Source organism: Serinus canaria, chromosome 17, assembly GCF_022539315.1.
Source record: "Serinus canaria isolate serCan28SL12 chromosome 17, serCan2020, whole genome shotgun sequence".
Classification (NCBI taxonomy): Eukaryota; Metazoa; Chordata; class Aves; order Passeriformes; family Fringillidae; genus Serinus; species Serinus canaria.
This window is the reverse complement of record NC_066330.1, coordinates 5,625,006-5,651,076: the sequence shown is the minus strand read 5'-3', so window position 1 is coordinate 5,651,076 and position 26,071 is coordinate 5,625,006. Positions and strand designations below refer to the sequence as shown.

At 46.4% G+C, this 26,071-nt stretch overlaps 2 protein-coding genes and 1 long non-coding RNA gene across 5 annotated transcripts; 2 read left to right on the top strand and 1 right to left on the bottom strand.

The window, feature by feature from the left end:
- Positions 1 to 1,767: 1,767 nt before the first annotated feature.
- On the top strand, positions 1,768 to 20,620 carry CIZ1 (CDKN1A interacting zinc finger protein 1). Of its 3 annotated transcripts, none has more exons than XM_050980965.1 (16): positions 1,768 to 2,081; positions 3,951 to 4,066; positions 6,535 to 6,701; positions 7,754 to 7,889; positions 8,799 to 8,859; positions 11,668 to 11,747; positions 12,100 to 12,179; positions 13,108 to 13,290; positions 13,616 to 13,746; positions 14,162 to 14,246; positions 14,812 to 14,925; positions 15,256 to 15,435; positions 16,025 to 16,094; positions 17,184 to 17,305; positions 19,942 to 20,152; positions 20,237 to 20,620. In XM_050980965.1, exons 1-16 carry the CDS (start codon positions 1,978 to 1,980, stop codon positions 20,527 to 20,529), a joined length of 2,133 nt encoding a protein of 710 aa, XP_050836922.1. In that variant the 5' UTR covers positions 1,768 to 1,977; the 3' UTR covers positions 20,530 to 20,620. The 3 variants fall into 3 exon arrangements, with proteins under 3 accessions (XP_050836922.1, XP_050836921.1, XP_050836923.1); XM_050980966.1 differs by having other exon boundaries at positions 1,769 to 2,081; positions 19,942 to 20,141; positions 20,237 to 20,365; XM_050980964.1 differs by having other exon boundaries at positions 19,942 to 20,620.
- On the top strand, positions 17,312 to 19,104 carry LOC127060219 (uncharacterized). Its single transcript, XR_007778970.1, has 2 exons — positions 17,312 to 17,590; positions 17,767 to 19,104. It is a non-coding gene; the product is annotated as an uncharacterized LOC127060219 (long non-coding RNA).
- Positions 20,563 to 25,146, bottom strand: BBLN (bublin coiled coil protein). Its single transcript, XM_009093472.3, has 2 exons — positions 25,006 to 25,146; positions 20,563 to 22,117 (listed from the first exon to the last, which is right to left on the bottom strand). The coding sequence occupies exons 1-2, from the start codon at positions 25,091 to 25,093 to the stop codon at positions 21,924 to 21,926; spliced, it is 282 nt and encodes a 93-aa protein (XP_009091720.1). The 5' UTR covers positions 25,094 to 25,146; the 3' UTR covers positions 20,563 to 21,923.
- Positions 25,147 to 26,071: the final 925 nt, after the last annotated feature.

Genomic DNA, 26,071 nt, shown 5'->3' with positions numbered 1-26,071 from the left:
CTATGAAGGAAGCCTCTAGACTAAGGCAGAACATAAAATCTAAAGTGAAGAAACTTAGTTACTTGTATGTTTCATTAGTATGGCCCTTTGTAGATTTCCAAAGGGAACATACAAAGAATACTTACAAGAGCTTTAGTTGTAGAATTAAGAACAGAGGACATCAATTTCAGATTTACATTTATCTATACAACCTGAATTCTGCCTTTCCCAGGTCTGACTAATTTATGTACTGGGATTGTAGGATTTACCTTCACTCCCACTGCTGCAAACCACCAGGCCAGTGGCTGCTCTACAAGCACCATTACAGGAGCAGAGGATAAACTATGCAAAATGATTTTTAAAAGACTCCATGCATGCTTTTTGCTCCTTGTGTGTGTTCCCTAGGATGACATTTAAGTTTTCATGCTTAACAGGAAAGCATTTTCTCTGTGTGCAGACAGCCATAAAGGGCTCTGGACATGAACAGAGCCCATCATTGATGAATATGGATGGTCATCTCCAAATTGATGATTGTAAAATCAGGATGGTATAAAAAGAACCAAAGGGAAAATCAACATATGCTGCTGCATTTAAAATTATTAATTATAACTATATATCACCAGTAACTGTCTGTTCAGCTTACAATGCTTTCAGGTAAAAATCAATTCCAAGGACTTTATGAATCAAGTAGTCTTTACTGGCATGAATAAAAAGACTATAAAGTAAATTATTTCAGGATGGATTCTCTGGAATAGCAAGGATCAGAAATGCATCTTGATCCTTCTGAGGTTTAGCATAAGAAGAAATGATAGTCACAGTATATTTTCACAGAAAGCCTGTGTGTACTGAAAGCGCTTAAAATTAATTTTGCTATGGAAAACAGGCTGTGCAGGAAAGGTTTTGCTGCAAACCCACCCCCTGCGAAAAAAACCCAAACCAACCAACCAACCAAAACAAAAAAAAAAAAAAAAGGAGGGGGGGTGGACCTGCTAGAGAAGTCATCTCAGTCTAAAGCAATATTGCAAAAGTCCCTGTTTGTTTTCTTCCAGGTTCTCATAATAGCTTGTCAAGATGTGGTCACAGCAAATGGCCAGAGGCTGCTCTGGATTTTTTCCATCTTCTCGGTAAGATTGTTACCAAAGATTCCCCTGGACTATTAACAAACAAAAAACAAACAAACAAAATAACCCCAAAACAAACAAACAAGAAAAACCAACACCTCAAAACCCAAAAAAAAACCCCGCAAAACAAAACAACAACAACAACAAAAAACCACCCAAAAAACAAAGAGCAGAAAGCCCACGCTGTTGGATGCCATCTGCTGCTCCTGTGCAGCAGTTTATTCCATTCCCTGCCCAGCCCTGGGCAGATGGTGTCCATTCCCTCCCAGCCCTCTCCAGGGACAGGGAACCTCAATGCCGCCTCTGCGCGGGGAAGAGAGATGGAGGTGCTGCGGACTGGGGCGACCTGAGAGGAGGCTCCGGGGGTGATCCCCAGCCCCGCGGGGGCGGCCTTGTCCTGCAGCCCTGCCCAAGGAGCGGCCTCCCGCCTGGGCTGGGCCGGGGAGCGGGGCCGGGCAGGTGCTTGTTGTCCCCGGCGGGAAGATGGAGGCGGCGGGCGGGGAGCCGTGATCGCCGCGGGCTGCGCCGTGAGTGTTGGCGGGGAGAGGAGGCTGAAGGGACGGGAAGCGGCTGCGGGTCCCGGCGCGGCCCCGCCGCGGGGAGCGGGACGGGCTGCGGGCGCCGCGGGCAGGGGAGGGTGGGAGCGGTTTTGGGAGGTGGGGTTTGGAAACCTCTTCCACAGGCTGCCGCTTGCGATGACCCCGGGGGGAAGGAGGAGGCGGCAGGGGGGGATCGGCTCAGTGAATGAATGGGCGGCAGCGGCGGCGGCTCCTCTGCTCAATGGCTGCTGGGCTGATACGCGCCAGCCCCGCAGCCGGTGCCTCCCTCGCCCTCCCGTATTTTGTCTCAGGCTCGCCGCGCTCGGGGCTCCCCAAACATGTTCAACCAGCAGCAGTTCCAGCAGCAGCTGCTGCAGCTCCAGCACCTCCTCCAGCAGCAGCAGCAGCACCATCACCACCCTCCGGCGCAGCAGGGAGGCCGGTAAGCGCCGCTACGCGAGGCCGGGGATCCGGGGCCTGTCCCGGGGGACCGCTCTCCTCCGCCTCCCTGCGCTCCGTCCGTCCTCGCCGCGGCGGGGCTGGTGCGGGGCTGCCCTCCCCTGGTGGGGAAGGCGACAAAGGGAGGCGGGCGGGGGTTGGGGGGCGCGGGCCGCGATCGGGGCCGAGCCTGGAGGCACCGAGGGGGCCGGGGGTGTGGGAGGCAGGGCGGCGGCCCCTCCTCAGCACTCCGGGGACCCCTGTCCGCCGTCCGGGGCTGGAGTCCCCGAGAGCCCGTGGGTGACCCGGGCAGTCCGTGGAGGAGCGCTGGATGGGTGGATGCTCCGAGCCCAGCGTCGCCCCTCGAGGCTGGCAGGGCAGCCGGGGCTCGGGGAAAACGCCTTCTCCTGCAGAAACGCAGCACTCATAGCCACCCTCAGCAGACACGAGCACTTTATTGTTTTATTGTTGAACTTAAACTGTTTATTTATTTGCTTTCTCTGGCTGGGTCTGCTGGTGTGGGTGCGATGATTGAACTTATTTCTGCAGTGGCACCAGCGCTAAGGCTGTGGCTGAGCACGGTGGGGCAGGGACGGGATGGAGAAAATTGTGTTTTGTTTGTTAAAGAAGAAAGAACATTTGCCAGAAAATAACTACGATTTTCCAAAAAAAAAAAAAAAATACAAGATGTGAAACAACTTAAATAGGAGCAGTTGTCCCCGATGATCTGAAACTTGTAGAACCAGCATAAATTCTCTGAAATAATGCATTTATTTGCAGTTACTGTTATCTTTAAAGCCTTATTCTTTGCAAATTCAAAGAGATGGGATGTGAATTTAGGAAGAAATTTAATTTGTTATTTAAGGAATTATTGTATTACTTTATCCTTATAAGGCATTTGTCTGTGAGGTAAGCGTGGGAAATTTTCTCTTTTACTAGAAATATGAACCTGCAAATCTTTTTACCATTTTTATATGTTTTATGCTATAAAAAAAGCTGCACTTAAAATGCCAGTAAGGGGCTGACTGCTAGATAGCACGGCTGCATCTTACACCTTTAAAAGTATGGTTTTTGCGGTATAAATATCTCAGCTCAGAGACTGGAACAATCTAGAGCAGCAAATGTGAAGATGAGCTGCTGTGAATTCTGTTAAAGGGGTTGGGTTTTTTTGGTCAGGGTGGATATTTCGATCCGTGTTTGTACCTCTCTTCAGCTCTGACAGATTCAGCTGTGTCAGCAGCGTGCATAGAGGTGGGCCTGACCTTGCAATCGCCTGAAGAAGTGCCTGCCAGTTTCCTCAGACTTTTCTCTCGCGTCTGCTCCACCCTCCTTAGAACTGGAGCGTTCTTCCCCGCTGCTTCTTCCTCCTCGTGTTTTAAATATGAAGGCCGTGCTTTATTTTTCCATCTGGTTCTTGCAGTTAGGGGGCACCATTGACAGTTCTGACCTGTCTGGCTCCGTGTGGGAGGTGTTGGTTTTGGGAAAACAAGCTCTAAGCTACTGCAAAAAACTCTCCGTTTTTTAGAACTTTTTTGTTGTCGTGTTAAATGTAGCTGCTGATCTAGATCACTCATTTCTCCTGACGGGTGCTGCATAATTCTGTAGAACCGCAGTCAGCTCCTGGGCTTTTTTTATGCTGCTTGGGAGGCTCTATGTGGGCTTGGTGCTAGGGAGTTGTCTCTGACCTCAAATTCTTTGATAGACAATCTGTCAGCTTTGGAAATACCAGGAGAGTGGAAGAAAGAGGATACAGTGCATGGTGTCTTTTCATGCATGTATATCAGCCTTTCAGCTGTTTGCCCCTCTGTTTTATGCCTGGAATGGAAGGGTACAGTTTTTATTGGGTTCTCATGATTGATGCCTTCTTTTCCAGGGGTTTGCCGCCACCGCAGCAGCAACAGATGCTGAGCTTACGGGCAACAAATCAGCCATCACTGCTCAGTGCCAATCCTATGCTTCAGCGGGCCTTACTCATGCAGCAGATGCAAGGTACTGTCGTTATGGGAAACGCTTACTTACTGGAGTTATTTAATCATCCTCTTGGACTGAAACCATACCATGGCTATTTCCTGCTGAACCAGTGCAGTTCTTGTACTTGGCAGTTCTGTTTGTTGTCGTCTTTTTTTTCCTCCCATCTCCTCTTTAAATTAGTCCGTAGTCCTCGGAACAGAGGTTCTTCAGTTGTTGAAAATCACATGTCCCCAGCTGTTCACAGCTGGGAATAGCACTAGGAGGTATCAGGTTAGCTACTAAATACATGCCTTCCCTTCTAGGCTTGATGGAGCAAGTATTTTTTCATCAATATGTTTAGATAAAATACAGAGATTTTGATTATTTGTTTGTCTTTCTTGGTTACAAGGTTAATGCCACTTATTTAATTATCTGTTACGTACACACTAACCTTGTTTGCAGTAGATTCTTGTCTTTGTCCAAGGTTAGTGCAGTACAAACAGATGCAGGATATTAAGGTAAAAGATGGTTTGGGTGTCAATTGTATTGTGAAATTTTGATTCTCTGAAGTGACTGTAATTTCAATGGTGGGGAATATCTCTGTTTTTCCATTATTGTGTTTCCACAAGTGGATTTTCCTTTTCTTTTTGTGTTTTCAAAACAAATTTATGAAGCTGCTTTAATAATATAATTACTAATGTAAAGATAATAGGAATAAAGATATGTTTTTATTTTTTGCTCATGTCTTAACCTGACAGTTCTTTTCAACACAGAAAATCAGTACCTGGGATAGTTTTCAAGTGCCTAGTCTAGATTAATGCCTGCAATTTCTACCTTGCCTGTGAATCATGTCCAGATGTGAAGACAAAAGATTTATTCTGCATGTCGTTAACTCTCCTTTTGTTCTCTCTTACCCATTTAATGAGAGGGCTCTCTAGTGACTCCAGTGGCTCTCCACAGATCTCTCTCAGGTTGAAGGGAAAGTGACAGTGAGAAAGGACTAGCCATGCTCTGATGATTGGTGTACATATATCGTTGTCATGAAAAACTGTGACTCCAGCCTTCAGTCAGTCATGCTCCTTCTAGATACATTTGCAGTCAGCTGACATTTTTCCCTGAATCTTTTATTGAGGAGTTGTATTTAAATAGTGTGCCAAGAGCTTGGGGCTAATTAGATAGAGCAGGATAAGATATGTTAATGAACACTTTACATGCACTTTGTCTTAGCGTTGCTCCTCTTCACCTCTCCATGGAGTCGTGACTTCTCTCAGTCACCTACCTCAGGTAGCCACGGGTACCATGGAATATGGTTGCCAATGTCCATGTGGCCCTTTTTAGTGATATGAATTTTTTGGCCATTCAGGTTTGGGTTACATGTAAGAATATCTGATACTGTGCCATTTCTGTCCCTGGGAAGCATCAGCATAAATAATTCATTGGCTGTGTGTGGCTTCAGCAGTGGGAATAGGAAAAGATAAATACTTCAAATTGAAACAGATGTGTGGTTCTTTAAAGGTGTCAAACCGAGAGCAGAAGATGATTTCTTGTGTTAGATTTAATTGTTTTTTAATATAGCTATGCCCTTCTACAGTAAGGGATTCTATATGGGAAGTAATAATAGATTAGATTGCTTTTGAAGACAAACATAGGGAATGCTTCCTATTGTGTTGCAGGCTTTTAAGAGTGTAGCTTGGTTTTTCAGGTGTTGGGTGCCTGTTTCCAAACTTTGCTGCCCTGTTTTGACAGCTGCTATAAAGCTGGAGTATGCACTAATTCAAGTGAGAGAGAGAAAATGGCAATTGAAGTCCAGGTTCCCTAAATGATGGGTGCTTTCTGAGGGTATAGCTGAGGCATCTGGGCCTCTCCATTCCCTCACACCTGAAATGGGAGTGACAAGGATTGTCTTCAGAAGAAATTTTTGACACTTGCTTAATAGTCTGTGGATGCTGAACTGTTCAGAAAGCAGAGCATTATAATTGGAAATGGCAGAGTCTCAAGTGTCAGAGCTGAGGTTGACATGTTGAGCTTGCATGACAACCAGGTGGCAGAGAGGACTGTGGGATTATTTTTTTTTTAAAGTTTGGTGTTGTTTTAAATGAAATGCTGGTACTGGCTTGTTTTAAAGAGCTTCGAGCTATGGTGTGGGCGGTCAGCTGCCCAAATGTGGGGTGAATTTTTCTTTTTTTACTGAGAGTTTTTGTAAAATGAGACCTTTTTTGTTGCAAACATGAATGCTAATGTGCTCAGATCAAATAATTGCTCTAATGATCTTTGCCTGGAGTGACAATTATAATTAAATAGCCTGATCCATAGTAATGGTTGCTATCACATCAAATCATTCCACGTGCTGAAGAGGGTAGAGCACAGAGCACCTATGCAGTGCCCAGTAAAGGACAGGGTCATGTGTAGAGGAGCCCTTCCCTTCTACCTGCTGCTTGTTTGGGTGGAAGATTTTCTCTCACCTTTGCACAGCACAGGGTGGTGAAACGCTGTGTTTGCATTTATAGGAAACCTGCGTGGATTTAACATGACAGCGCCAGCACTGCAGCAGTTCTTCCCTCAGGCTACAAGACATTCCCTCCTGGGACCACCACCTGTTGGGGTCTCCTTAAAGCCAACTCGGCTGGGCTTCCCCAGCCTCCCATTCCAGCGGCAGAACCGGACCTTTCGCAAGGTGGGGCTGTGCTTTCCAACTGCTGGGGAGCTTTGTGCTCCTTTTGCACTTGCAGTTGTTGAGTGTATAGTAGGCGGAGTACAGAGGAGAAGGGAGAGAGCCGTACAAAGAAAATAATGTTTTGCACCATGCTGCTGACACAGAAATGCAGAAATCATTCCATCCCAAAGGCTTTTGTGGTCCTTATTTACATTAATGCTGCTGACACAGAAATGCAGAAATCATTCCATCCCAAAGGCTTTTGTGGTCCATATTTACATTTACGATGCAAAGGTTTCTTGTCATTACTTGCCCAAGAGAGAGAATTCTCCATGATAGAACTGTTTAAACCTAGGATATAAAAGGAGCCTTTAGAGGTATCAGCTTAAAAGTAATTACAATAGAAGAAATCCTGGCTAAGTGCTTTGCTGTTCCAAAGCAGTTTGTTGCTCTCAAACAACTTGCACCTACTATGGACACTCTGCCCCTTTATGTTGTTCTCCCACCTTTTAAGATCAGACTCATATTTGTCCTTGTGGATTTTGTAAAATCTACAATTCTTGTTTTGTGAAAACCTTTCTCACTTTCCGTCATTAAGACCTCTTTTGTACCCTGGAAATGGTTCTTGGGATGACTGCTACTTACCTCCTCTTAGATTAGCTTTGGCATATTTCATCCCATTTTGTCAAAAATATGTGGTGGATAAGGTAAACTCTCATTTTTGGACTGTCCTCCAGAGTCAAAAGAAGGGAAATTACTTTGGACTATCCTTTTCCCTGCCCATGCACCTCTTACCAGAATTCCTCTAGTATGATCCTACTCTGTGCAAGCAGCTGGATTTCCTACAGCTGCTGCTTAAAACACTGGAGACCTGTCCTGACTGCCTGTGGAACTGAAATACTTTGCTCTCTTTGACCATGTAAGCTTGCCTTAGGTGGGGCAGTCCATTGTGAGCCATCTATTCCTTTCCATTATCACTGGAATTCCTGTTCCTGCCCCACAGTAAAACTCTGGTGCTTTAGGCAGTGTGTGTTAAGGACTAAGAGATGGCAGTGACTCTCTGTCCTTTGCAGGACTTCCAGAGGATTCCTGACAGGAAACGGGAACTAGATCCTGGTTCTTCATCTCAGACACAAGGTGATGACAAAATGGAAATTTCAGAGGGAATGCAAGCAGGGTCAGAGCAGAACAATTCCTCACCATCCACAGGTAAAGGAGAGCCTGTAGTGAAATAACTGCTTGCAAATATCATAAACATCTCTTGACCAATCCTGCAGCAAAAACTGGAGATAATTTTAGGCCTAATCAGCTATGTTTCTCTGTAATTGTAAATACTTAAACTGCTTTTGATAGCTCTCTGCTATGTGCTTCATGTACCACTTTTACCTGATTTTTTTTTTTATGAGCCTATTCCATTTCTCTTGCATGGATGCCTCTCAGAAGTCCCTTTTGACACTGAGCTCTGTTTAAGATTTGGGGGGGGGGGAAAGAAAACTAGTCTGAAATTAAAGCTTTCACATATCCTTACCGTTGCTGAAGTCAACATCTCATGCAGCCAAACACATCAAGCAGAACCAGTTACAATCAGCTAAGAAAAAGATGAGTTGAGAGTCCTGGTGCCCCACTTGTCAAAACAGAAACTGCTGGCACTGAGTATCCTGATGTCAGATACAACACAGATGTGGGAATGTCATTTCTGACTGAGGAGTGCACGATTTAAAACTGCAGGCTTTGATGAGGTTGTGACCAGGGAATATGCAGCAGTGAAAACTGCCTTGTTAACTCGTTGCTGTCAGGTAGATGTGCCACCTTGGCTTATATTAATGTTCCCATGATCATGGCTCTTGTCACTTAGGTACAGGACTGAGACCCATTTAGTAGATATGAGCACAGATTTCTTTTTTTGATCAACACCTCATACAATGACATTGCAATAAAGCTCAAATATTTGAGGTCATTATCTAATCTTGTCAGAACAGCTCATAAATTCAGAATTAGCAAGTATTTAGTATTATTTGCTCTAACAGAGCCTCATTGGCATTTGCCATTCAGATATGGAACACACCCAAGGTGGCATGATCTATTTTGCTAAGGAAGTCTCCTTCTGTATTCCTGCAGAGCCAAGAACTCCAGCAGAGTCTGTGTTGAACACTGAGCCTGCAGCAAAAAGACTGAAGAGGTATTTATGGAATGGGGTATTGAGATAGTTACTGACTTTAGAATTGAAGTCTAATTTAATTTTCTGATAATTAGGGCTGTATACTCTAATGGCCTGATGTCTAGCATGTAAGAGGTATTTCAGATGCTTGTGAACATCTTGCTTCAGAAAATCTTGTGGTGCTTGCTGAGATACCAGGTGTTGTGGGGTCTCTGCTAGGGAAAGAATGAAAAATGAGAGATGTAGCACTTCTAGATGTGCAACAAAGCTGAGTTTGCTTGTGTATTCTTCTGCCAGGATCCCTGTAAGAAGCATAGAGGTTCTTTTTTATTCTGGTGTATTTCTCTAAGGTTCTTCCGTAAATGTCAAAAAAGTGAAATGAGCAGAAAGGGAAAGAAAGCCTTGGAATATATTAGGTTACAGTAGGTGTACAAGAGGGTAGTTTATTTTGAGAAATTATAAAGGAAAGGGAATCGATACTCCCTGGTATCCAAGCCTGTATCCATGAGCCTTGAGTTCTGTATCCCTTCTGCAAAGGTTGCCTTGCCAGTATCTCTGTCTGTTGGGTAAAAATAGACAAAGGCAATCCTATTAACCCCCAGGGATGCGCGGCAGGCTGGCCTTGGCAGGCCCATCCCGGCTCTCCCGGCCTCCCGAGGGTGCGGCAGGGACAGGCAGGGCTGCATTGCCATCTAGTGGGAAGGCACCTCGCGGAGTTCCCGCTGCCATCTGCACCGGGCCGCTCCTCTCCCAGAACTGTCACCCTTGGCTGGTGTGGAGGGAGAAGAGGAAGGAGTGAATACAGATTTCTGTAGGCACTGACTTGAGAATTCTCCAGCATATGTTAACGACGATGAGTCAGGACTCCTGGGCCCTCTTACCTTCCCTGACAGGCGTTCGCCGCCTGCTTTTGGACGAGTTTCCTCACCTCGCTGTTTCCCATCTGTAGATTACAGATTAATTGATAGCTTTAGGGGGAATATTCCAGGATTACATTATCAAGGTAATATCCAAACATCAAAGTAAAACATTAAAGAGTGGTAAATATTGTGTGCTCAGGGACCAACGTTAGTTATGGACTCTGATTAGCAAGAAAGTGAATAAATTCAATTAAAGCTAGGTCGAATACATTTGAGTGCATGCTTTGTTAATCTGTTTGCCAAAGCTAATTTAATTTTAATTACATTAATATTTAGCAGGGTATTAATCAAAGTCCTGTTACATGCACTGAAAACAAGAATCAAGTCTGAGGAGTGACAGCTCTCACTGCAGCAAGCCAGCTATTAGGAAAATTCTTTCCTAATCTGCAGTTAGGGACTGCCAGATTTGATGCATATATTATGGCTGGTATTTACCTAGAATAGATTATTCCTTAGCTTCTTTTTGAAGTGTTTCTAGTATCTTCCAATGAACAGATGAAGGATCTGTGGAAAAAAAAATAGTTTACTGTTCTCATACTGCCCTTCACAAATGCGAAGGGCATTCCCCCCATCTATGTCATAAAATTGTATTTCATGCTTCATTGTTCCATTTCCCTTTAGCCAGAAATACCAGCCTCCTTCTTCATTTCAGGTTTTTCCCACTTCTGCCTTTGCTCCTATGTACCATCTGTACACCTGGAACAGCATCCTCATTCCAGTGCAGAAAGCACTCATCATCTTCAAATCCTCCTTGAACACCCACTTCTAGCATGGCATGACAAGTATCCATAGAATACCATTTCCTCTGTAAATCATGCTCGTGGTGGCTTTTGCTCCCTTAGCTCGCTCCTTAGGTTTGCAGTTCAGGCTGCAAACCCTCGCCCTGAGTGCTGGCACCATCTGTGTGTGGTACCGTTAGCGTTGAGCCTGCTGGCAGCACCTGACAAATAATGTTAATGCCAGTCACTCTTGTTTAATTCGTGTTTGCAGTGCCCAAACCCTGCTGCATATTTATAGCTGTGTAACCCAGTTCCCTTATCACTTATCAATCCGATAAATTATGCGGCGTGCGTGCGCGGATAGCGGGAGCGCTACCTGTGCTGTCTGCTGTCCTGCTTGTGCAGAAGGTGCTGCTCCCTCTTGGCAGAAGGACACCAGCAGGTGGGAATTTGAGCCGCCCTCAGAGCAGACAGTCAAGTCATGGTGGAAAGTTAGTCCTGACAGAAAAATGGGAGATGTAGAAAGAGACTGCTGAGAACACTTTGTGCCCTCTGGAAGTCAGACATTCATTCTCGAAAGTCCCCTCAGGAGCGCTTTTCTCCGTAGCAGATCACCAAAAGCAAGGCCCTTTTGATTTGCATCTTGTAGAGTTTCACTTCCCCCACAAGCAGAGCTTGACTGAAGCTGTAGGGACTCTGCAATGAAACACGACTGGTATGAATAGAACAGGCAGCCGTGGTGAAATCCCTGTAAAGGCACCATGGAGAACTCCTTCAGTGCTAATAGGTCTCTTCTCTCATGTACAGAGCAGCCAGGAGCACTGTCCAGGTGTTGCAATTTCCCTACAGGTCACCAGTCATGACAGGAGAGAGCTCTCAGAGCTCTTACTGAGAATATTTCTTGTATGAACTTAATTCCCTTCAGGCTTCTTGCAGAAGAGGGCAGCCAACCAAAAAATCAGTTGTAGCTTTCTTGTCCAGATTATTTCTGTTTCTGAATCCATCCTAGAACACATTATTTTATTTATTTCTGCCAATTTCTTGCCTGAAATACCACTTCTAGTAGCTTATTGATTTGGGAGTTTAGTGGAGAGTGTGGTAGGTTAGACCCCAGCCTGTGCCTTGGTGTGCCTTTTGAAACTCCTGTCTGTAACATGGCAATTAAGGTACTTTTCTTGATATCCTTGAAGTGTGGCTGGCGAGTCTGCATTAGAGGATGCCACAGACAGCAAGAAAGCAGGAGTCTCGTGCACCCATGTCCAAGCTGATGGTGAGTTGCTGAACCCTGTGATTTGAACCTTTAGGGCACTCCTTGCTGGAACTGAACCTGTAGGTCTCGTGGGTCTACAGAAATGTTCTTTCCCCAGTTGTACAGGATGGGGAAAGGAAGATAAAATCTAGGAACCAAATACAAACTATGTTCCCTAATATCTGTTACCTGCCAAAGGCAAATGATTGGATATTTCTGTCTTAATTATTAATGGTAAGGAGAAAGGTTTGTGAACTGGCTTATGGCCAACAATGCTGTGAGGAAAGCTCCCTGACTTCACTCACCTGCTGCTCTGTTTTTCCTGTCATTGCTGTTTTGATTTAAGACTGCTAAAAGGACTCTCCCTTCTTAGGTACAGACAATGCAAAGGAGTACACAGCTGAAGATCTCTCCAGAGAGAGGAAATTCTCTGAGGAACCGAAGGCTCCTGAGGTGAGCAGACACCGCTCCATGCAGGGGTGGTGCAGAACATACAACCTCCCCCTCCATCCTGGAGAAGCCCGTTGCCACTGGGAACCAGCTGGCACCCACGTCTGGAGCTCTGTCTCCTGCTGTAAGCTGTTGTCCCTGGCAATAAGGCATAATATGTCTGCAATTAGTGCGCAGTCTGCTCTGACTTGCTGCTTTTGTACCTCTGCTGGCCTGTTCCTTACCTACTGCTGCCTATGGATGGGGCATTCATTAAGATTTTTGTATTCAGCTGGAAAGATAGAAAGCTGAGTAGAAAGAGTTACTTAAAACTCTATGTGCAGAGTGCCATAGCTAAATACATCTTTCATATTGCTAAAGAGCAAGTATAAAAAGATTCAGGTGGTGTTAAAAGATGCAACCTGAGAGTCTTTTGCATGAAATACGTGGCCCCCATGCTAGATGTTAAATCAGGACCTCAGGCTGTGTAAAGTTGAGTGCAGACAAAGGGTTAACCTCAGGTGTGAATCAGACTTGACAGTCTTCCATAACTGGAGACATTTATTGATGTGATCAAATGTATCATTCTGCCCATGTCTGAGTTTCTGACTCCATCAGGTGTTGTGCTGAGTAGGCTTTAGTTTTGCTGTGGAGAAACATGAGCTGATGTGTCCCTTAACAACAATTGTTTGTGGCTCCATCCCCAGAGACTGGATCATACAGTGGCTGCAGAAACAACGATCTGTGCTAATAGGGCTGCTGCTGTGACACAGGGATCGCTGATTTAGCAGCTTTGGGAGGAGTGTGTATCAGAGTCCTGATCAGCCTCCTGTGGGCTCAAGCTTAAGTGCATTTTCCTAAAGGGTAAAGAGCTCAGGTGACATACAAAAAGCAGGTGTAATTTTTATTCTATTGAGGAATTGAAGTTAATGTTGACTCCTTCTTTTGACAGGTGTTGAGCTCTGGAGGTTCACTGAAAGTGACTATTCAGCAGAGCAGTGAGAGCAGAGCTATCAGTACAACAGCTCTGAAACCAGGGCACTGGGCCTGCGACGTGGGCACAGCTGATCCCAACCCAGAATCTGTCCTTAAATTCTACTGTTACATCTGCAAGACCAATTGCTGCAGTCAGCAGGTAAAAATGCACAGGTCTGACAGGGATCCAGGTGGTCAAGAGATGGGAGTTAGATGGTTGATCTCTTGTTAGCAAGGGCTCATGTTTTAGGAACAAGGAACATAAGAAATGATGACAAGTATGCAGATAAAATAAACCTCTCCTGAGAGCTGGCAAGCAACCTGCTAGAGAGAGAATGTGGGCGGATCCACAGGCAGCCATGCTCTTAAGCTTTTATATTTCATTGTTAAACAGCAGTCAAAAGAAAGGAAAGCATAGCTCATACCTATTATTTTCTGTGTTTTGGATACATTTAAAAGGATTTTTCTCCTAACCTCTCTTTCAGAATTTCCAATCCCACATGGCTGGAGTTCAGCACCAGCAGCGACTTGGGGAGATTCAGCACATGAGCAATGTTTGTTTTGTTTCACTACTGCCCATGGTGAAACAGCAGAAGGTGCTAGCAGGAAAAGATGGGTAAGTGTTGGTCTGCAGTAGAAAATTCAATCTGAGTGTGGCCCTACATGGGTTCTAAAATTTTTCACTGCACCAGGGTGCATCTCAGTTTAAGGTATGGTACAAACCCCCTCTTGGTTTCAAGGGCCTTAATCTCCTTCAGGCAACTTTCTATCTTGTTGAAGGATACCAGAGTTGACTTTGACCTGTGTAGTTTTTAATACAGTAGATTAAGTAGGAGACCTGTTTTATCTGGTGCATTTCTGTCAGCACAAGCTTAAGCAACCTGTATGTGGGTGAGAAGTAGAGAAGATAAATTCAAGCCTATAAAGATAGGAATTGTGAAGAAAACAATGCCAGGGACAGATTGCTACCTGCAGTATTCCATGGAGAATGAAAAAGGTGTGATTTACAGCTCTATCTGTTGTCACTTCAGAGAGAGCCAGCAGCGGTGGTGTAACACGTGTCAGGTGCATTTCACAGGGGACCTCATCAAACATCGCAGGACCCAGGAACACAAGGTAACAGCCATAGCATGGACTTCATTTTGTACTGACCTTTTGTCTGGGGATTAAATGGAAGTGTGTAGAACCTCCTGCTCCCCAAGCAGCAAAGAAGTGACTGAACTGGAGGGGTGCATATTAAGTTCTGCCAATAACTCCCTCCCTAAGGGCACTGCGGTGTTACCTCCTGCCTCTGGCATTGCTGGAGCTTTCAGTTGTCATGCCGTGTCACTATGGCCTGAGGTGCCTTTAGTCTGTAATTCTTTATTTTTCTTAAGAAATATGGCTTATCATACTCACCTAATGGATGAGTTGGTGGGCAGCCTCTTTAAGCTAAACTTCAGGCAGGCCAGCATATTTATTGACTTTTAGTGAAGAAGTGACAGCACCTGTTTTTAGACACACTTTTGGTCTGCATGTTTTTCATCTTTTTGGTGGATAAGAGTTAGGGAGCCCTTTCTGCTGAAAAAACTATTTTCTGTGTGGACTCCCAGGATGTGGGGCTGACTTTGTTTCAAGATTCATCTGCATTCCTCCAAAGCTGTGCCTCTTGTGACTTACAGAATTGTCCCTCTTTCCTTAGCTGGCCAAACGCTCGCTTCGTCCTTTCTGCACTGTCTGCAGCCGCCACTTCAAGACCCCCCGCAAGTTTGTGGAGCATATGAAGTCCCCTGAGCACAAACAGAAAGCCAAAGAGGTAATAGGCCTGCATGTAGAGCTGTGCAGGTCTGGAGGCAGCTACACTGTACAGCAGAATAGCTTTCTGCTTTGTGACTACTGTGGGGCTGAAAGGAAGATGTGCAGTTCTTCCAACCCTGTTTTAATTTTCTTATTTTGCTGGATTTCAGTTGTTAGTTGTTGCTTGAAAAAGGGAAAAAGTGTTCGATGTGTCTAGAAGTAAGAGAGTTTTATGCCTCTCTTGCAGTCCCTTCTGCTCATCACATACAATCTGTCCTGAGTCTGAGCTCTTCTTTGGTTAAATGGCTAGTGCAAAGTTGACCTGATCTTTCTTTTCTGTACCATACAGGTTAGGCTAGGAGAGAAGGAGTTGGGGAGCCCAGAAGATTCAGAGGAGTTGATCACTGTGGATGCTGTTGGCTGTTTTGAAGATGATGATGAGGAAGAGGAGGAGGAGGAAGGAGGAGCTGGTGAGGAGGAAGATCATGATGTAGTGCTGATGGAGAATGAGGATTCTGCTGCCAAGCAGGTATGCTGTGCAACAGAAGAAGAAATGACCTATCTGAGAATTTTCTGTGGGATCCTATGACTTAGGCTGGTTGAGCTCAGGCTTTCAAGAGTTGCTCAGTCTTGCACAGCAGTAGGGTGGGACTCTGGGTTCTTCAAGGGTACAGGGTGATGTGGAAGAGAATCAGGCACTATGTGTGGGATACATGAAGGTGTTTCTGCTGGGCTGTACAGCTTCTGGTGTCTTCAGATATTAACCCTGTTGAGGGGCACAGTATTGATATAGTCTCTTTGAACAGCCCAGCAGTATCTGGGTCTGATAGCAAATGTGTAGAGGTTTAGCTTGACAAATACATTTACAGTAGAGAGCAGTTACCAAGAAGGAGGTAAATGGCTAAGCTCCTTCAGGCTTGGAGTGCAAGGAGTGATTTTAACCCTTGTAATGAAGTGGTCTGCTGACATTGGGGTTTGCATCTGCCCCTTATCAAAGGCTGTGTAACTCTGTCACTGGTATGTGAATCTTCTGTTTTGCTCCCAAGCTTACCAGAAAAATGCAAGAGCCTGACAATTGCTATAGATACAGTAGGCACTAATGTTCTTTTGGTTTCCAGACTGGGCTGAAGGAAGTGTCTTTGGAGGATTACGAAGGAAGTGAGAAGTATTGTCCAGACACAGCCTATGGTAAGCAAGCAGAGTTAAGCACAAAGGGCCACAGAGCCTTCTCTGGCCACATGCTCTGTCTGTAGGAGAGGATGGTCTCTACCTACTGTTATAATGACTTCTTGGGCCATGGTGCTCCAGCATCTGCATTGGACTGGTGCAGGTCACTGCTGCCTGGAGAAGAACCTCTCCTGAAAGCAGGATGTTTCTTTATTACTGTGTGATAAAACATGAGGATGTGATTGATGTTTGTCAACTGCCTTTTGCTTTGAAGAAGGATAAGAGCCAGATACATTCCTAAGGTAGGACATGGAACAAGCAGGGCAGGAGTACTAAAGAAAGTAGGTAGCAAATGAGGGATGCTCTGGAAAGATGGAGTCGGAAAGCATATTGATTGGAATGCTTTCCAACAGAAATACAGCTTGCAGAGAGATACTGAGCATCACTGACAGTATCAAACTCTCTGCTAGACCCAAACTGTGCATGTTTCCTCCGCTTCAGAACCCCCACGCTGTACCGAGCAGTTCCTCAGCCGTGCTGCTGGCCTGGTGGGCAGTAGTTCCTCCAGATGGCCGTGTCTGGTCCCCACCCTGTAAGCGACTGACTTCAAACCCCTAACGGCCACTTGTGTTTGAGGAGGGCAGCTCTGCAGAGGCTGTTTTGTGCCCAAGGAGAGCTCTGTTTACACGGATCTTCCATATCGCTGTAACCTTCCACTATCGTGTGGCAGATGGAATAATGATTCATGCTGTGAATGTTCTCTGCGTGTTCCTCTTGCGCGCCTGCTGTCTTCTGCTTGGTTTGATCCCATTACATTAGATCACATGTTCTCTGTAGTTTTCCATTGTATTCTTTTCTCCCTTTTTCCCCCCTTAATGCTCTGTGTAGTTTCTTTGCTCTGGCAGCCAGATTTCTCTCTGAATATCAACCACAGCCATTCCATGGTAAGACGAGATATTCAGCAAGTCATCTTGCAAATCCCTGATTAACAGAAGCAAAGCTTTCCACCTCTCCTTCTTTACTCCCATCCCCCTTCTCTTTTAACATGCTTTCATTATTTGAGTTCCATTCAATGTGATCTGTGATTTCCCTTCCCCTCCCGTTTCACAGGCCTGGATTTTCTGGTCCCCGTCGCAGGTTACCTCTGCAGGCTGTGTCACAAATTCTACCATAGCGACTCCGCTGCCCGGCTCGCACACTGCAAGTCCCTGATGCATTTTGAGAACTTTCAGGTTAGACCCTTTGGCGATTGCATGGCCTGGCATTTGTTTCCCCCGTGCGTGTCTCTCCAGTGAATCCACCACATTAGCTGTCTTGTCTCCAGCTCATTTCCATCATCCCTGGTGTCCATTGTGCTGTAGCTTTCTCCTGGTGTGCTCTGTCTTTGTCTCCCTTGGCCCTTGTAGATCTAAAACCAGTTAAGTCCTGCTTCCCAGCTACTGCTGCTGTCATCTTTTTGCCTGTTTCTGGCTGAGAATCTTCCTCAGAGTGTCCGCTCTGTTTGCTGAACCTGTGGAGTCTGTCATTTAGTCTAGGCCTCTTCTCTGTTAGATTACAGGTTGGTCAAGGTGGGATTGAGCAGGAGAGAGAGGCTGTTCCTTGTAAAGAAAGTTGGTGCTTATGCATCTCCAGGTGTGATACTGCAAGAACAGCTCCTTTAGCTAAAGTGTGGGTGTGATTCATCCAGGAAGAGGCCTGGTAAATCAGATACCTTAGAAATCTGAAAATTTAACATTACAGACTCTTTATGTAATAGAATCTACAAGCTGGTGAGAGTCCATTTGTCCCCAGGGTCAGCCTGCAAGAGGAAGTCTGTCTGTCTCTCTCTGTCTGCTGCCCTTTCCTAGAAACTCCTTAGCACAAAGCTCTGCAAACTGATGCTGTTCCTTTGCTTTTCTGGCTCCACCTAAAGAAGCTGCTTTCATATCTAAAGCTTTTCCTACTGGGCTGGCCTGGAATCTGCCTCCATTGTTCTGTCCTTGTTGACTTGCCAGGGGGTAAGGGGCCTGGATTAGTACTTGTGGAGGATACACAGGACTTGCACTGTTTCTGCCCTATCCCATGACCACTGCCTGGGCCCTCTTGTATGGGAGAGCACTCTTCCCTGTCCTTGGCAAGGAGGGAGGCTCCCACATCGACTTGGTCCTCTGCCTGCACCCACAATGTACTCCCAAAGACTGCTGTGGTTCCTTATCACCTTTTTAAATAGTGTTTTAAAAAACCCCCAAACACACATACATACACCCCTAAGCCCCCAAAACTTCATGGTTTTCTTCTAGTTTTCAGACAGAAGAAACTATTCCCAGTCAGCCATTACTGCCTCCAGGAAGGGGTGGAGTGCTTTAGAATTCTGCCAGCACTCAGAGCAGTGGATTTGGAAAGGGAGGAGACCACAGCTGTTCCTTCATGGTTGCTCATCCTCTCCCACTCCTGCAGCTAGTCATTTCAGGAATGAAGGAATTGGACTTGCTGTTTTCCTGGCTTGTTTTAGATCAGCATAGAGTGAAACTGCAGCAGCAACCACTTATGTCACTCTCTTGGCCCACTTAGAGCTGAAATCAGATGCTCTTTAAATGCATGCCAGAATGACCTGGGGAGTTCATGAGGAGAGTCCAGACTTACATGTCTGCAGGCAGATAACTATTATTCTTGGCTGCCTTGGGGTTGTCACAGCCTGAGTTAAATCACTGCCAGTTGCTGGGGTATTCTCAGCAGAGGTTTTCAAAGCAGAGAATTGTGTGCTCTTGAGACAATTTACAGCATCACTCTGGACACCATTTTGCATGCCTGGACCTGCTTAGGTTTGGGTACAGTATGCCTCGACTGATGCAATTCCAGTGTGATATGCTATTATTCATATCCCATGATTTGAGGACAGAGGAAGAACAAGCCTGCAGTGATAAACTGAATTACAATGTAAAGCTGTCTGTCAGATGTGCTGTAATTCCACATTGCAGACTGGTGAAAGGCATTGTGCTTGAAATTGTTTCCTTATATTTTCAGGTGTAATGCTAGTGCCAGTTCAAAGAACCCTTTAGCAGGCAGCTGAAAGGGACTTGATTATGAAGGGAACTACTGTGGGAAAGAGTGAATTTCAGTTTGTTCCTTTAGGCCACGATCTCTCTGGGCATTGAAGACTGGATTCCTGCTAGGTGTTAGCTAGCTACAGTGAGTTGTTTTCCTGAAATCCAGTCTAGAACATGTGTAGTAGCCATTTTAATCTCTTTACAGACCTCTACTGGTTCATCATGATAGTGAGTGCAAATGAGTCATTTTATTGATGATATGCTTACCTTTACTCTGTGGAAAACCCCAGTGACTTGTAACGAGATATAATGGATATGGTATCGTAGCCTTCCTGTCAACAGTTCCACTGACTGTGCAGATTATATCAACAGAGTGAAGAAATACAAAGCTTTCAGCTTAAGTCTTGCTTTGGCTGATAAACATTAAATCACAGCAGTAGCTGAGGGCTGTGCAGAGCCTCACATGCCCAAGGTATGTGTCCTGGCAGTATCTGAAGCAGGAGCTGTCACTTGCACTGTTATATCTACAGAGTCCTGAGTCTGACTGATATTAAGAGTTGCCAGATCATGATTTCTGTCTCGGGAACCACAGGTCTGCCACGCACTTGCTCAGCTTTAAGTAATGCAAGAGGGACTACAGTTTTTAATTAACTTTTCCTCACAGGAGCTGACCCTTCTCTGTTGAGAGCCTCAGCAGCCAGGCCAGGAGCTGCTGAGATCACTCGTGCCCCTGCCACTCACCACTGTTTTTGTACAGGTGTTCCTGGACCAGCTGCTGCTTTGCTGCAGTGACGGGAGCTGAGCTGGGCTTCTCTCTCACGTTGGTTTGTTTGTATTTGCAGAGATACAAGGCAGCAAGGCATCGTGCCACAACTGCCTACCCCGAGGCTCCTTTGCATTCCCAGGGCTCCAGCTCCCAATTGCTGGATGATCCAAACCAGCCTCTTGCTACAACAGCACATACCAGCAAGAAGATGAATGATGATCATGGGATAGATAAGGAGGGCACAGAGCTGTCAGCCCTGCAAGAACAAACTTCAAGGTCTCTGGAGGGTAAGGGTGAGCTGGCCACCTCTAGGCCAGAGGGCAAGAGCCTGGCCAGTGTGACTGATGATGTGTGTGGTATCATGGTTGTAGAAGAAGAAAGTCTACAGGACAAGTCCACTGCCACTAGTGCCGACTGCCTGTTCTCTGAGGAGAGCCACACCATAGGGGAGTCCCTGGGACATGAGGAAGAAGCCAACACAGCCAGGCAGAGGGCAGGCACAGACGACCACCAGGATCCAGGGAGTGGAGGAGGCTTAGGCCAGAAGGAGGCAGCAGATGCAGGCCAGGAGGCAGCAGCAGAGCCTTCCTCCCTCGCTAAAGGTGAGACAGGCGGTCTCACCTCTGCTGGGTGCAGACGCTCTTCCAGGCGCAAACCCAGATAGAGTGGCCTTAAAGGAGAGCCCTTTACAATATGATATTTGCTGGAAATGTTTATTTTCTGAGTCTTTTAATAGAGCAAAACCTTCAACTTTACTGCTGTTTTTATTTTAAGAATAAATAAGCCTGGCTTTAGCGTGTCTAATACAGGATAGTGTTGCTTATTACTTGTACAGCTGGGATACAGCAGTCACGTGGAAAGACTGAGGCTTGGATTGTTGAACCTGAAAGAAGATGGTAATGGGATTTCCATAGGGGACAAACTTCACAGAGTGATGGATGCAGACTTAAGAATTCTTTGTAGTTCCTCTCATTTCCTTTCCAGGCAGACAAAATGTTTATCTCTTGGGAGACTCTGCTGAATTTTCCTTCTCAGAACACTTTCCTTTCTAAGATACACACTGTTGGACAAGCAGTCTTGGACAAGTCCTAAGCTAGGCAAAAACATGCACCTTGGTCCTTTGTTAATACCACAAGGCTTAATCCAATCTGTTCTCATAGTGGAGACTCTCAGGAACAAAGTTTGTTTCAAACTGATTTTAATAAAACAAATTTCTTTTAAATAACCTCTTTAACTTTCCAAAAAACTCCTTTAACTCTACATAAGTAGAACAGTAAGACTTGCTTCAAAAGTGCTGGCTCTAGGACATAGTGACAAGATCACAAAGTACAGACCAGACCTCTCATGCCTTGTTAGAATGTACAGGGAGTGCTCTGCTCTCTATTGCTGATGCTGTGGTGGGGGCTAACCAGGCTGCTCTGCCTCTCTCCACACCTTGGTCCTTAATGGCCACTGAAGGAGTGGAGCAGCTCCCAGTTACAGTGGTCAGAAACATCATCCTGGTAGCTTGTCTTATCTGCTTGGAATGGAGTGGAAACGTCCAGTGATCTAGAACCATGTGCCAGTATTTTGTACATCACAATTTATGTGACTAAGGGAGAAGAAGCTGTAGCTTCAAGGCAGCAGCTGGCCTAGGCCCTCCTTACACTTAGGGACAAGCCTGGAGTCAGGACAGCCCCTGCCAAAGGGGTAAAGCCATAATACTCTTTGCTTGGATTTAAAGAAAAGAGAGCAGAGACCATCTTCCCACTTTGTGAAGAGGGCCTGCCTGCAAACTACCTGCATGGGCTCAGGTTTCCTACAACCAGCTTTAACCAAGTGTGAGTGCCGGGCTCATATTGGGAAGCAGAAAGAACCAGCTCTCCTACACCCACCCTTGTGCTTCTGCACGTGTCTCACAGCTAAAGGAAAACAGAACATGGAGATGAATGGCAGGATACAAACACAGAAAGGAACGATTAACAGACATGAGGCACCTCTGCTATTCAAGTTTTACATTAAATTGGTGACCAGTAACTGTCCCCTTAGCAACACCAGCTGAGTGTGTGTGGTCAGACTCTAGGCAGGAGGCTGGGATCCCTGCACATCAGCTCCTGTGTTCAGCTGCTTGCTCTGCTGCTGGAACTCCAGCCGGGTCTGGCGGTTGGACTCCAGCAGTTCCTTCAAGCAGATGTGTAGGTGATCATTCTTCTCCTCCAGGTGATCCAAGCAGGAGTTGATCTGGTCCAGCATGGAGTTTATTGCTGCATATTCTAAAAGCAAGGGAAATGAGAGACTGAACATTGTAAGTACAGTCACTGCAGTCAGAGCAGGCAGTGAGAGCTCTGGCAAAACATGCCCACAGCATTCTGGCTGTGTCTGATTTGCCCCTGGGTGGGTGAACTAAAATGCAACTGAATTCTGCATGTGCTCTGTTCCCTGATCAAATCAGGCCAATGGGAAGCTGGAACACTGGTAACAAGATCTAAGGCAAGGTACCTGGGCAGTCCAAAGCAATTGTGGGCACATCTGACAGCCTCAGATCTCACACACAAACAGCCAGCCACAGGCTGAGTGCTGACTACAACAGTACCAGATAAATCCCAAAGACAAGTCAGCCTTTTTAGCTGTCTTTGGAATCACCTTTCCTGATAGTATGGGCACGTTGTCAGCATGCTGTAGGGTTTGTTTTCTGTGAACTGGGTAAGGCTTCCAAGCTGGGATGTGCATCACTCAGGCCTGGCTGGAGTCAGGCTGCTACAACAGTGCAGCCATCATGGCTGTGGCAGGAGGAGGGGATGAGCCCAAAGGTGCTGGCAGTGGCACCATTATTTCCACTGGCAGGTAAGTGTTGTGCACTGAGTTCAGCCACAGGATTGTCATGCTCTGTTAAGGCTTTGGGTACTTCAGATTAAACCTAGACTCACTGCAGATGATACTGGCAGTTGGTTCTCTAGGTAGAGTTTCTTATTCACAGCATTGTTTCAAGTGCAGCAGTTTGCCTCAGTACAATGGCATTTCACAGTGGTGTGTGTCAGCACTGTTACCCAGCTGAAGAGTGCTGTGCTTCTGCAACACTTGCTTTTGGATTGCTCCAAGCAATATTCACACAATCCTGAAGATAAATAAACCCAAACTGAAAAAACAGACAAGATAAACTGCAGAGGTTATTCAGGACCCCTGGGAGGCTGCAGGGGACCCCACCGTGGGTTGATGTTTGTGAGGATCAGGGGCTGCAGGACAGGGAAGGATGCCTGTGTGGGTGGGACAAGCCCAACCTCGTGGGCTGGGGCTGGCTCCTCTCCACCCAGCTCCTCTGAGCACACAGTGTGATGCTCACAGTGCCTGTAACGCTGGGCTGAACTGAAGGAGAGAGGAGGGAGGATGAGGATGTGCTCTGGGCACCCTAGGAAAGTCAGGCTGTGCTGAAATCCCCCAGACCAGCTCTGCCCCTCTCAGCTGCCCCAGCACACCAGGTCCAGGCACTGCCAGGTCCAGCAGCTTTAAAAGAACTGTGAATATTTAAACATTGAAGTCATTTGCATTATTAATAGCTAAGAAGTTTCGTTATTAAAGAATAATTATCCTCCTTTTCTTATAACCTTATAACTTTGGAGCTGTTCAGAGTGTTGCAGCCTTTAATTCTTTGGAGAATTGTGTAACGTTGCATTTGAGCTCATTAATAAAAGTTTGGCCTTGTAGGTATACATAGAGGTGGCACTACAAGTGATAGCACTGATGATATTTCTTGCATTTAAAAATCAATCCCACAAACACATCCTTTCCAAAAAGGTGGCAGATATCAGTATTTTTCAAACTAACAGCATTTTTCAAGGTACATGAGTTACAGCTCTTCAATTTGGTGCACGATATTCCAGTGAAATGGTGAGCAGATCCCAAGCAGACATGGTAACTACTTCTGGCAAGGGACATTCATCAGCTTGGCAAGAAGTTTGTAATCACAGCAGAAGCCTAATTTTCTCCATGCTAAAACTAAATGAAGGTTATATAATTTCTTCAGCTTTGGGAAATGAAAAAAATTTACCCATTTAAAAATAAATTTTAAAAGCCTTTGTTTGTCTTCTGTTAGTTGCAAGCTTGGTGGATTTTTGTGGAAATATAACCACGTCCCTGTTGGAAACACTGAGCAGGAGAATGGCAATGGCATTAACTCCTCTACATTCTTACAAGAATAGTTGACAAAAATCAGGTTTCCTCCTTGAGGTGAAGGAAGAGATCCACAGCCTCAGCCCCACTAGACCAGGAAATAGCAGCAGCCCTTCAGCACACAAAGCCCAGTTAATTACAAACTGAACAACCCTATTACATAGGATGTAGATCCAATTTAGTGACTTTCTCCATCACATCCAATCTGTCTCTTAGCTCTACAAAAAATATGAAATACAAATCACTGTGATGATCAACGCAGTGAACACACTTGGGGTGCTTCAGGGCGGAAATTATTGTCCTGTCACTGCAGCTAGATCCCAGACACAATTCCCAGAATCACCTGTGTAGGTCACATCTGGGAACAGAATGTTTTGGGAATCAGCAGAACCCAGCTCCACCATTTTCAACAGAAGAGTAGCAAAGTGCTTACTCTGAAAGAATTCCAGTTTTGAGTGACCTCTACGTCCACGTTACTCCTCCTCTGTTGTCTCACTTTCTCCATGGGCTGGTTCTAACTGGACAAGGCAGTATCAGAACTGGCATACCCAGGCACTGCAGAAACGCCCCAAAGTGGAATTTCCTAAGCTGCATTAAATTCCCTGTTTCCATGCATGACTACTTCTCCCAGGTTTGCCCACATGATCTGCCCTGTGGTTTCGAAACCTGAACATCCTCTTTCCTGACATCCGTACCCCGTACACCAGCAAAGGCACAAAATTTTTTCACAGAAAAAAAATCCATCCCAGGGCAACACGTAGGAACTCGGTGCCCCATAGCTGGATGGGAATCAAACAGTGCAGCTCCTCAGCCCCACTGCCGTGCAGCGGGTGCATCGCTGGCACTGGGCACCGCTGCCGGCAGAACATCTGGGCACACCTGAGCACATCTGGACACAGCTGCGCTCTGCCACCCGCAGCCCAGGAGACCAGGCCAGGCCATCCTGCGCCACGGATTCGCCCCCGAGATGGCGGCCCCGCTCTCCCCCACGCACCTTCCTCCTCGAAGGTGTCGTCGCCCTCGTCGCCCTCGTCGCCGGTGCCGCCGCCCAACACGTGCGGGTCTCCGTTGGGCCCCGACATCCCGCCGCGCCCGCCCGCGCCTCAGCGCCGCCCGCACGGCGCGCCCGTGCCCGCGCGGGGCCTCCAGCCAATGGCAGAGCAGGGCGCCTTGCGCGTCACGCAGGCCGGCGCTGCGGAGAACTCTGTGGTTAGCGCGGAGGGCGCGGGGCGCAGGCGCGCGGGCGGGCGCGGCGAGCAGCGCCGGGCAGGGCGCGGCCCCGGTGGTCAGCGTCACGTTCCCCGTTCCTCCGGGATTTTTCCCAAACGCGTGCCCAGCGCTAGGCTGTGTCCTTGCCCAGGTGTCCTCAGGCCCTGCCGGACTTCACCGCTTACGGGCCGCCGTCAGTATTAAGTGCTTCTTTCCCAAGTGCTTCTTTCACAAGTGATGTTCTGAAGGATAAATCTGCGTTCTGTCCGTGTGGGCCATTCCGTCCCGGATAGGGCTTTGCTGCTGAACTCCCGCCCTGTCTCCAGCTCTGCTTCATCCACTAAGCGGCTTGAACCAGCCTCAGGTCACCTTCACACTCCTTCCCTAAACCAACAAGCAGGATTCACTTTGCCCTTCCCTGTCTGGCCTGGTATCAGCCGCACCTCAGTCACCTTGAGATCTCATCGCTGTGTGGTGTTTTCGTCCCTGGGGGAGAAGACACTGGGATGAAAATAACCCACAATTAGAGCATTGATTCAAGCAGTGCTCCTGAGATCAAGGATTCTGTTATTAACTGGGTATTTGGGACAAAGACGAAAGAAAATGTCATGTCCCCATTTAACATTGCAGCCACCTCTCTGTTCTGTGGGTAATAACCTTGCTGTGCCGCAGAGTGAGGCTTGTGTTGTCCCCCAAATAGGGAAACTGAATATAATGTAATGAATGGATGTAACCACATATTAATAAAACAGATGACTTTCAGTGTAGAGATGTGCACTTCCATTGTGGGTATGTGCTAATCAGACTCCACAGCCCCACCGGGCAGAGAACCACAGAATCCCAGAAGGGGT

Bases quoted from the DNA above. Each gene is read 5' to 3' on its own strand.
- CIZ1 (XM_050980964.1), top strand. From the start codon at position 1,978: ATGTTCAACCAGCAGCAGTTCCAGCAGCAGCTGCTGCAGCTCCAGCAC. The intron at 4,067-6,534 runs GTACTGTCGTTA...TTGCATTTATAG, and splicing joins ACTCATGCAGCAGATGCAAG to GAAACCTGCGTGGATTTAAC. The intron at 13,747-14,161 runs GTAAGTGTTGGT...TTGTCACTTCAG, and splicing joins GTGCTAGCAGGAAAAGATGG to AGAGAGCCAGCAGCGGTGGT.
- BBLN (XM_009093472.3), bottom strand. From the start codon at position 25,093: ATGTCGGGGCCCAACGGAGACCCGCACGTGTTGGGCGGCGGCACCGGC. The intron at 22,118-25,005 runs GTGCGTGGGGGA...CCTTGCTTTTAG, and splicing joins CGACACCTTCGAGGAGGAAG to AATATGCAGCAATAAACTCC.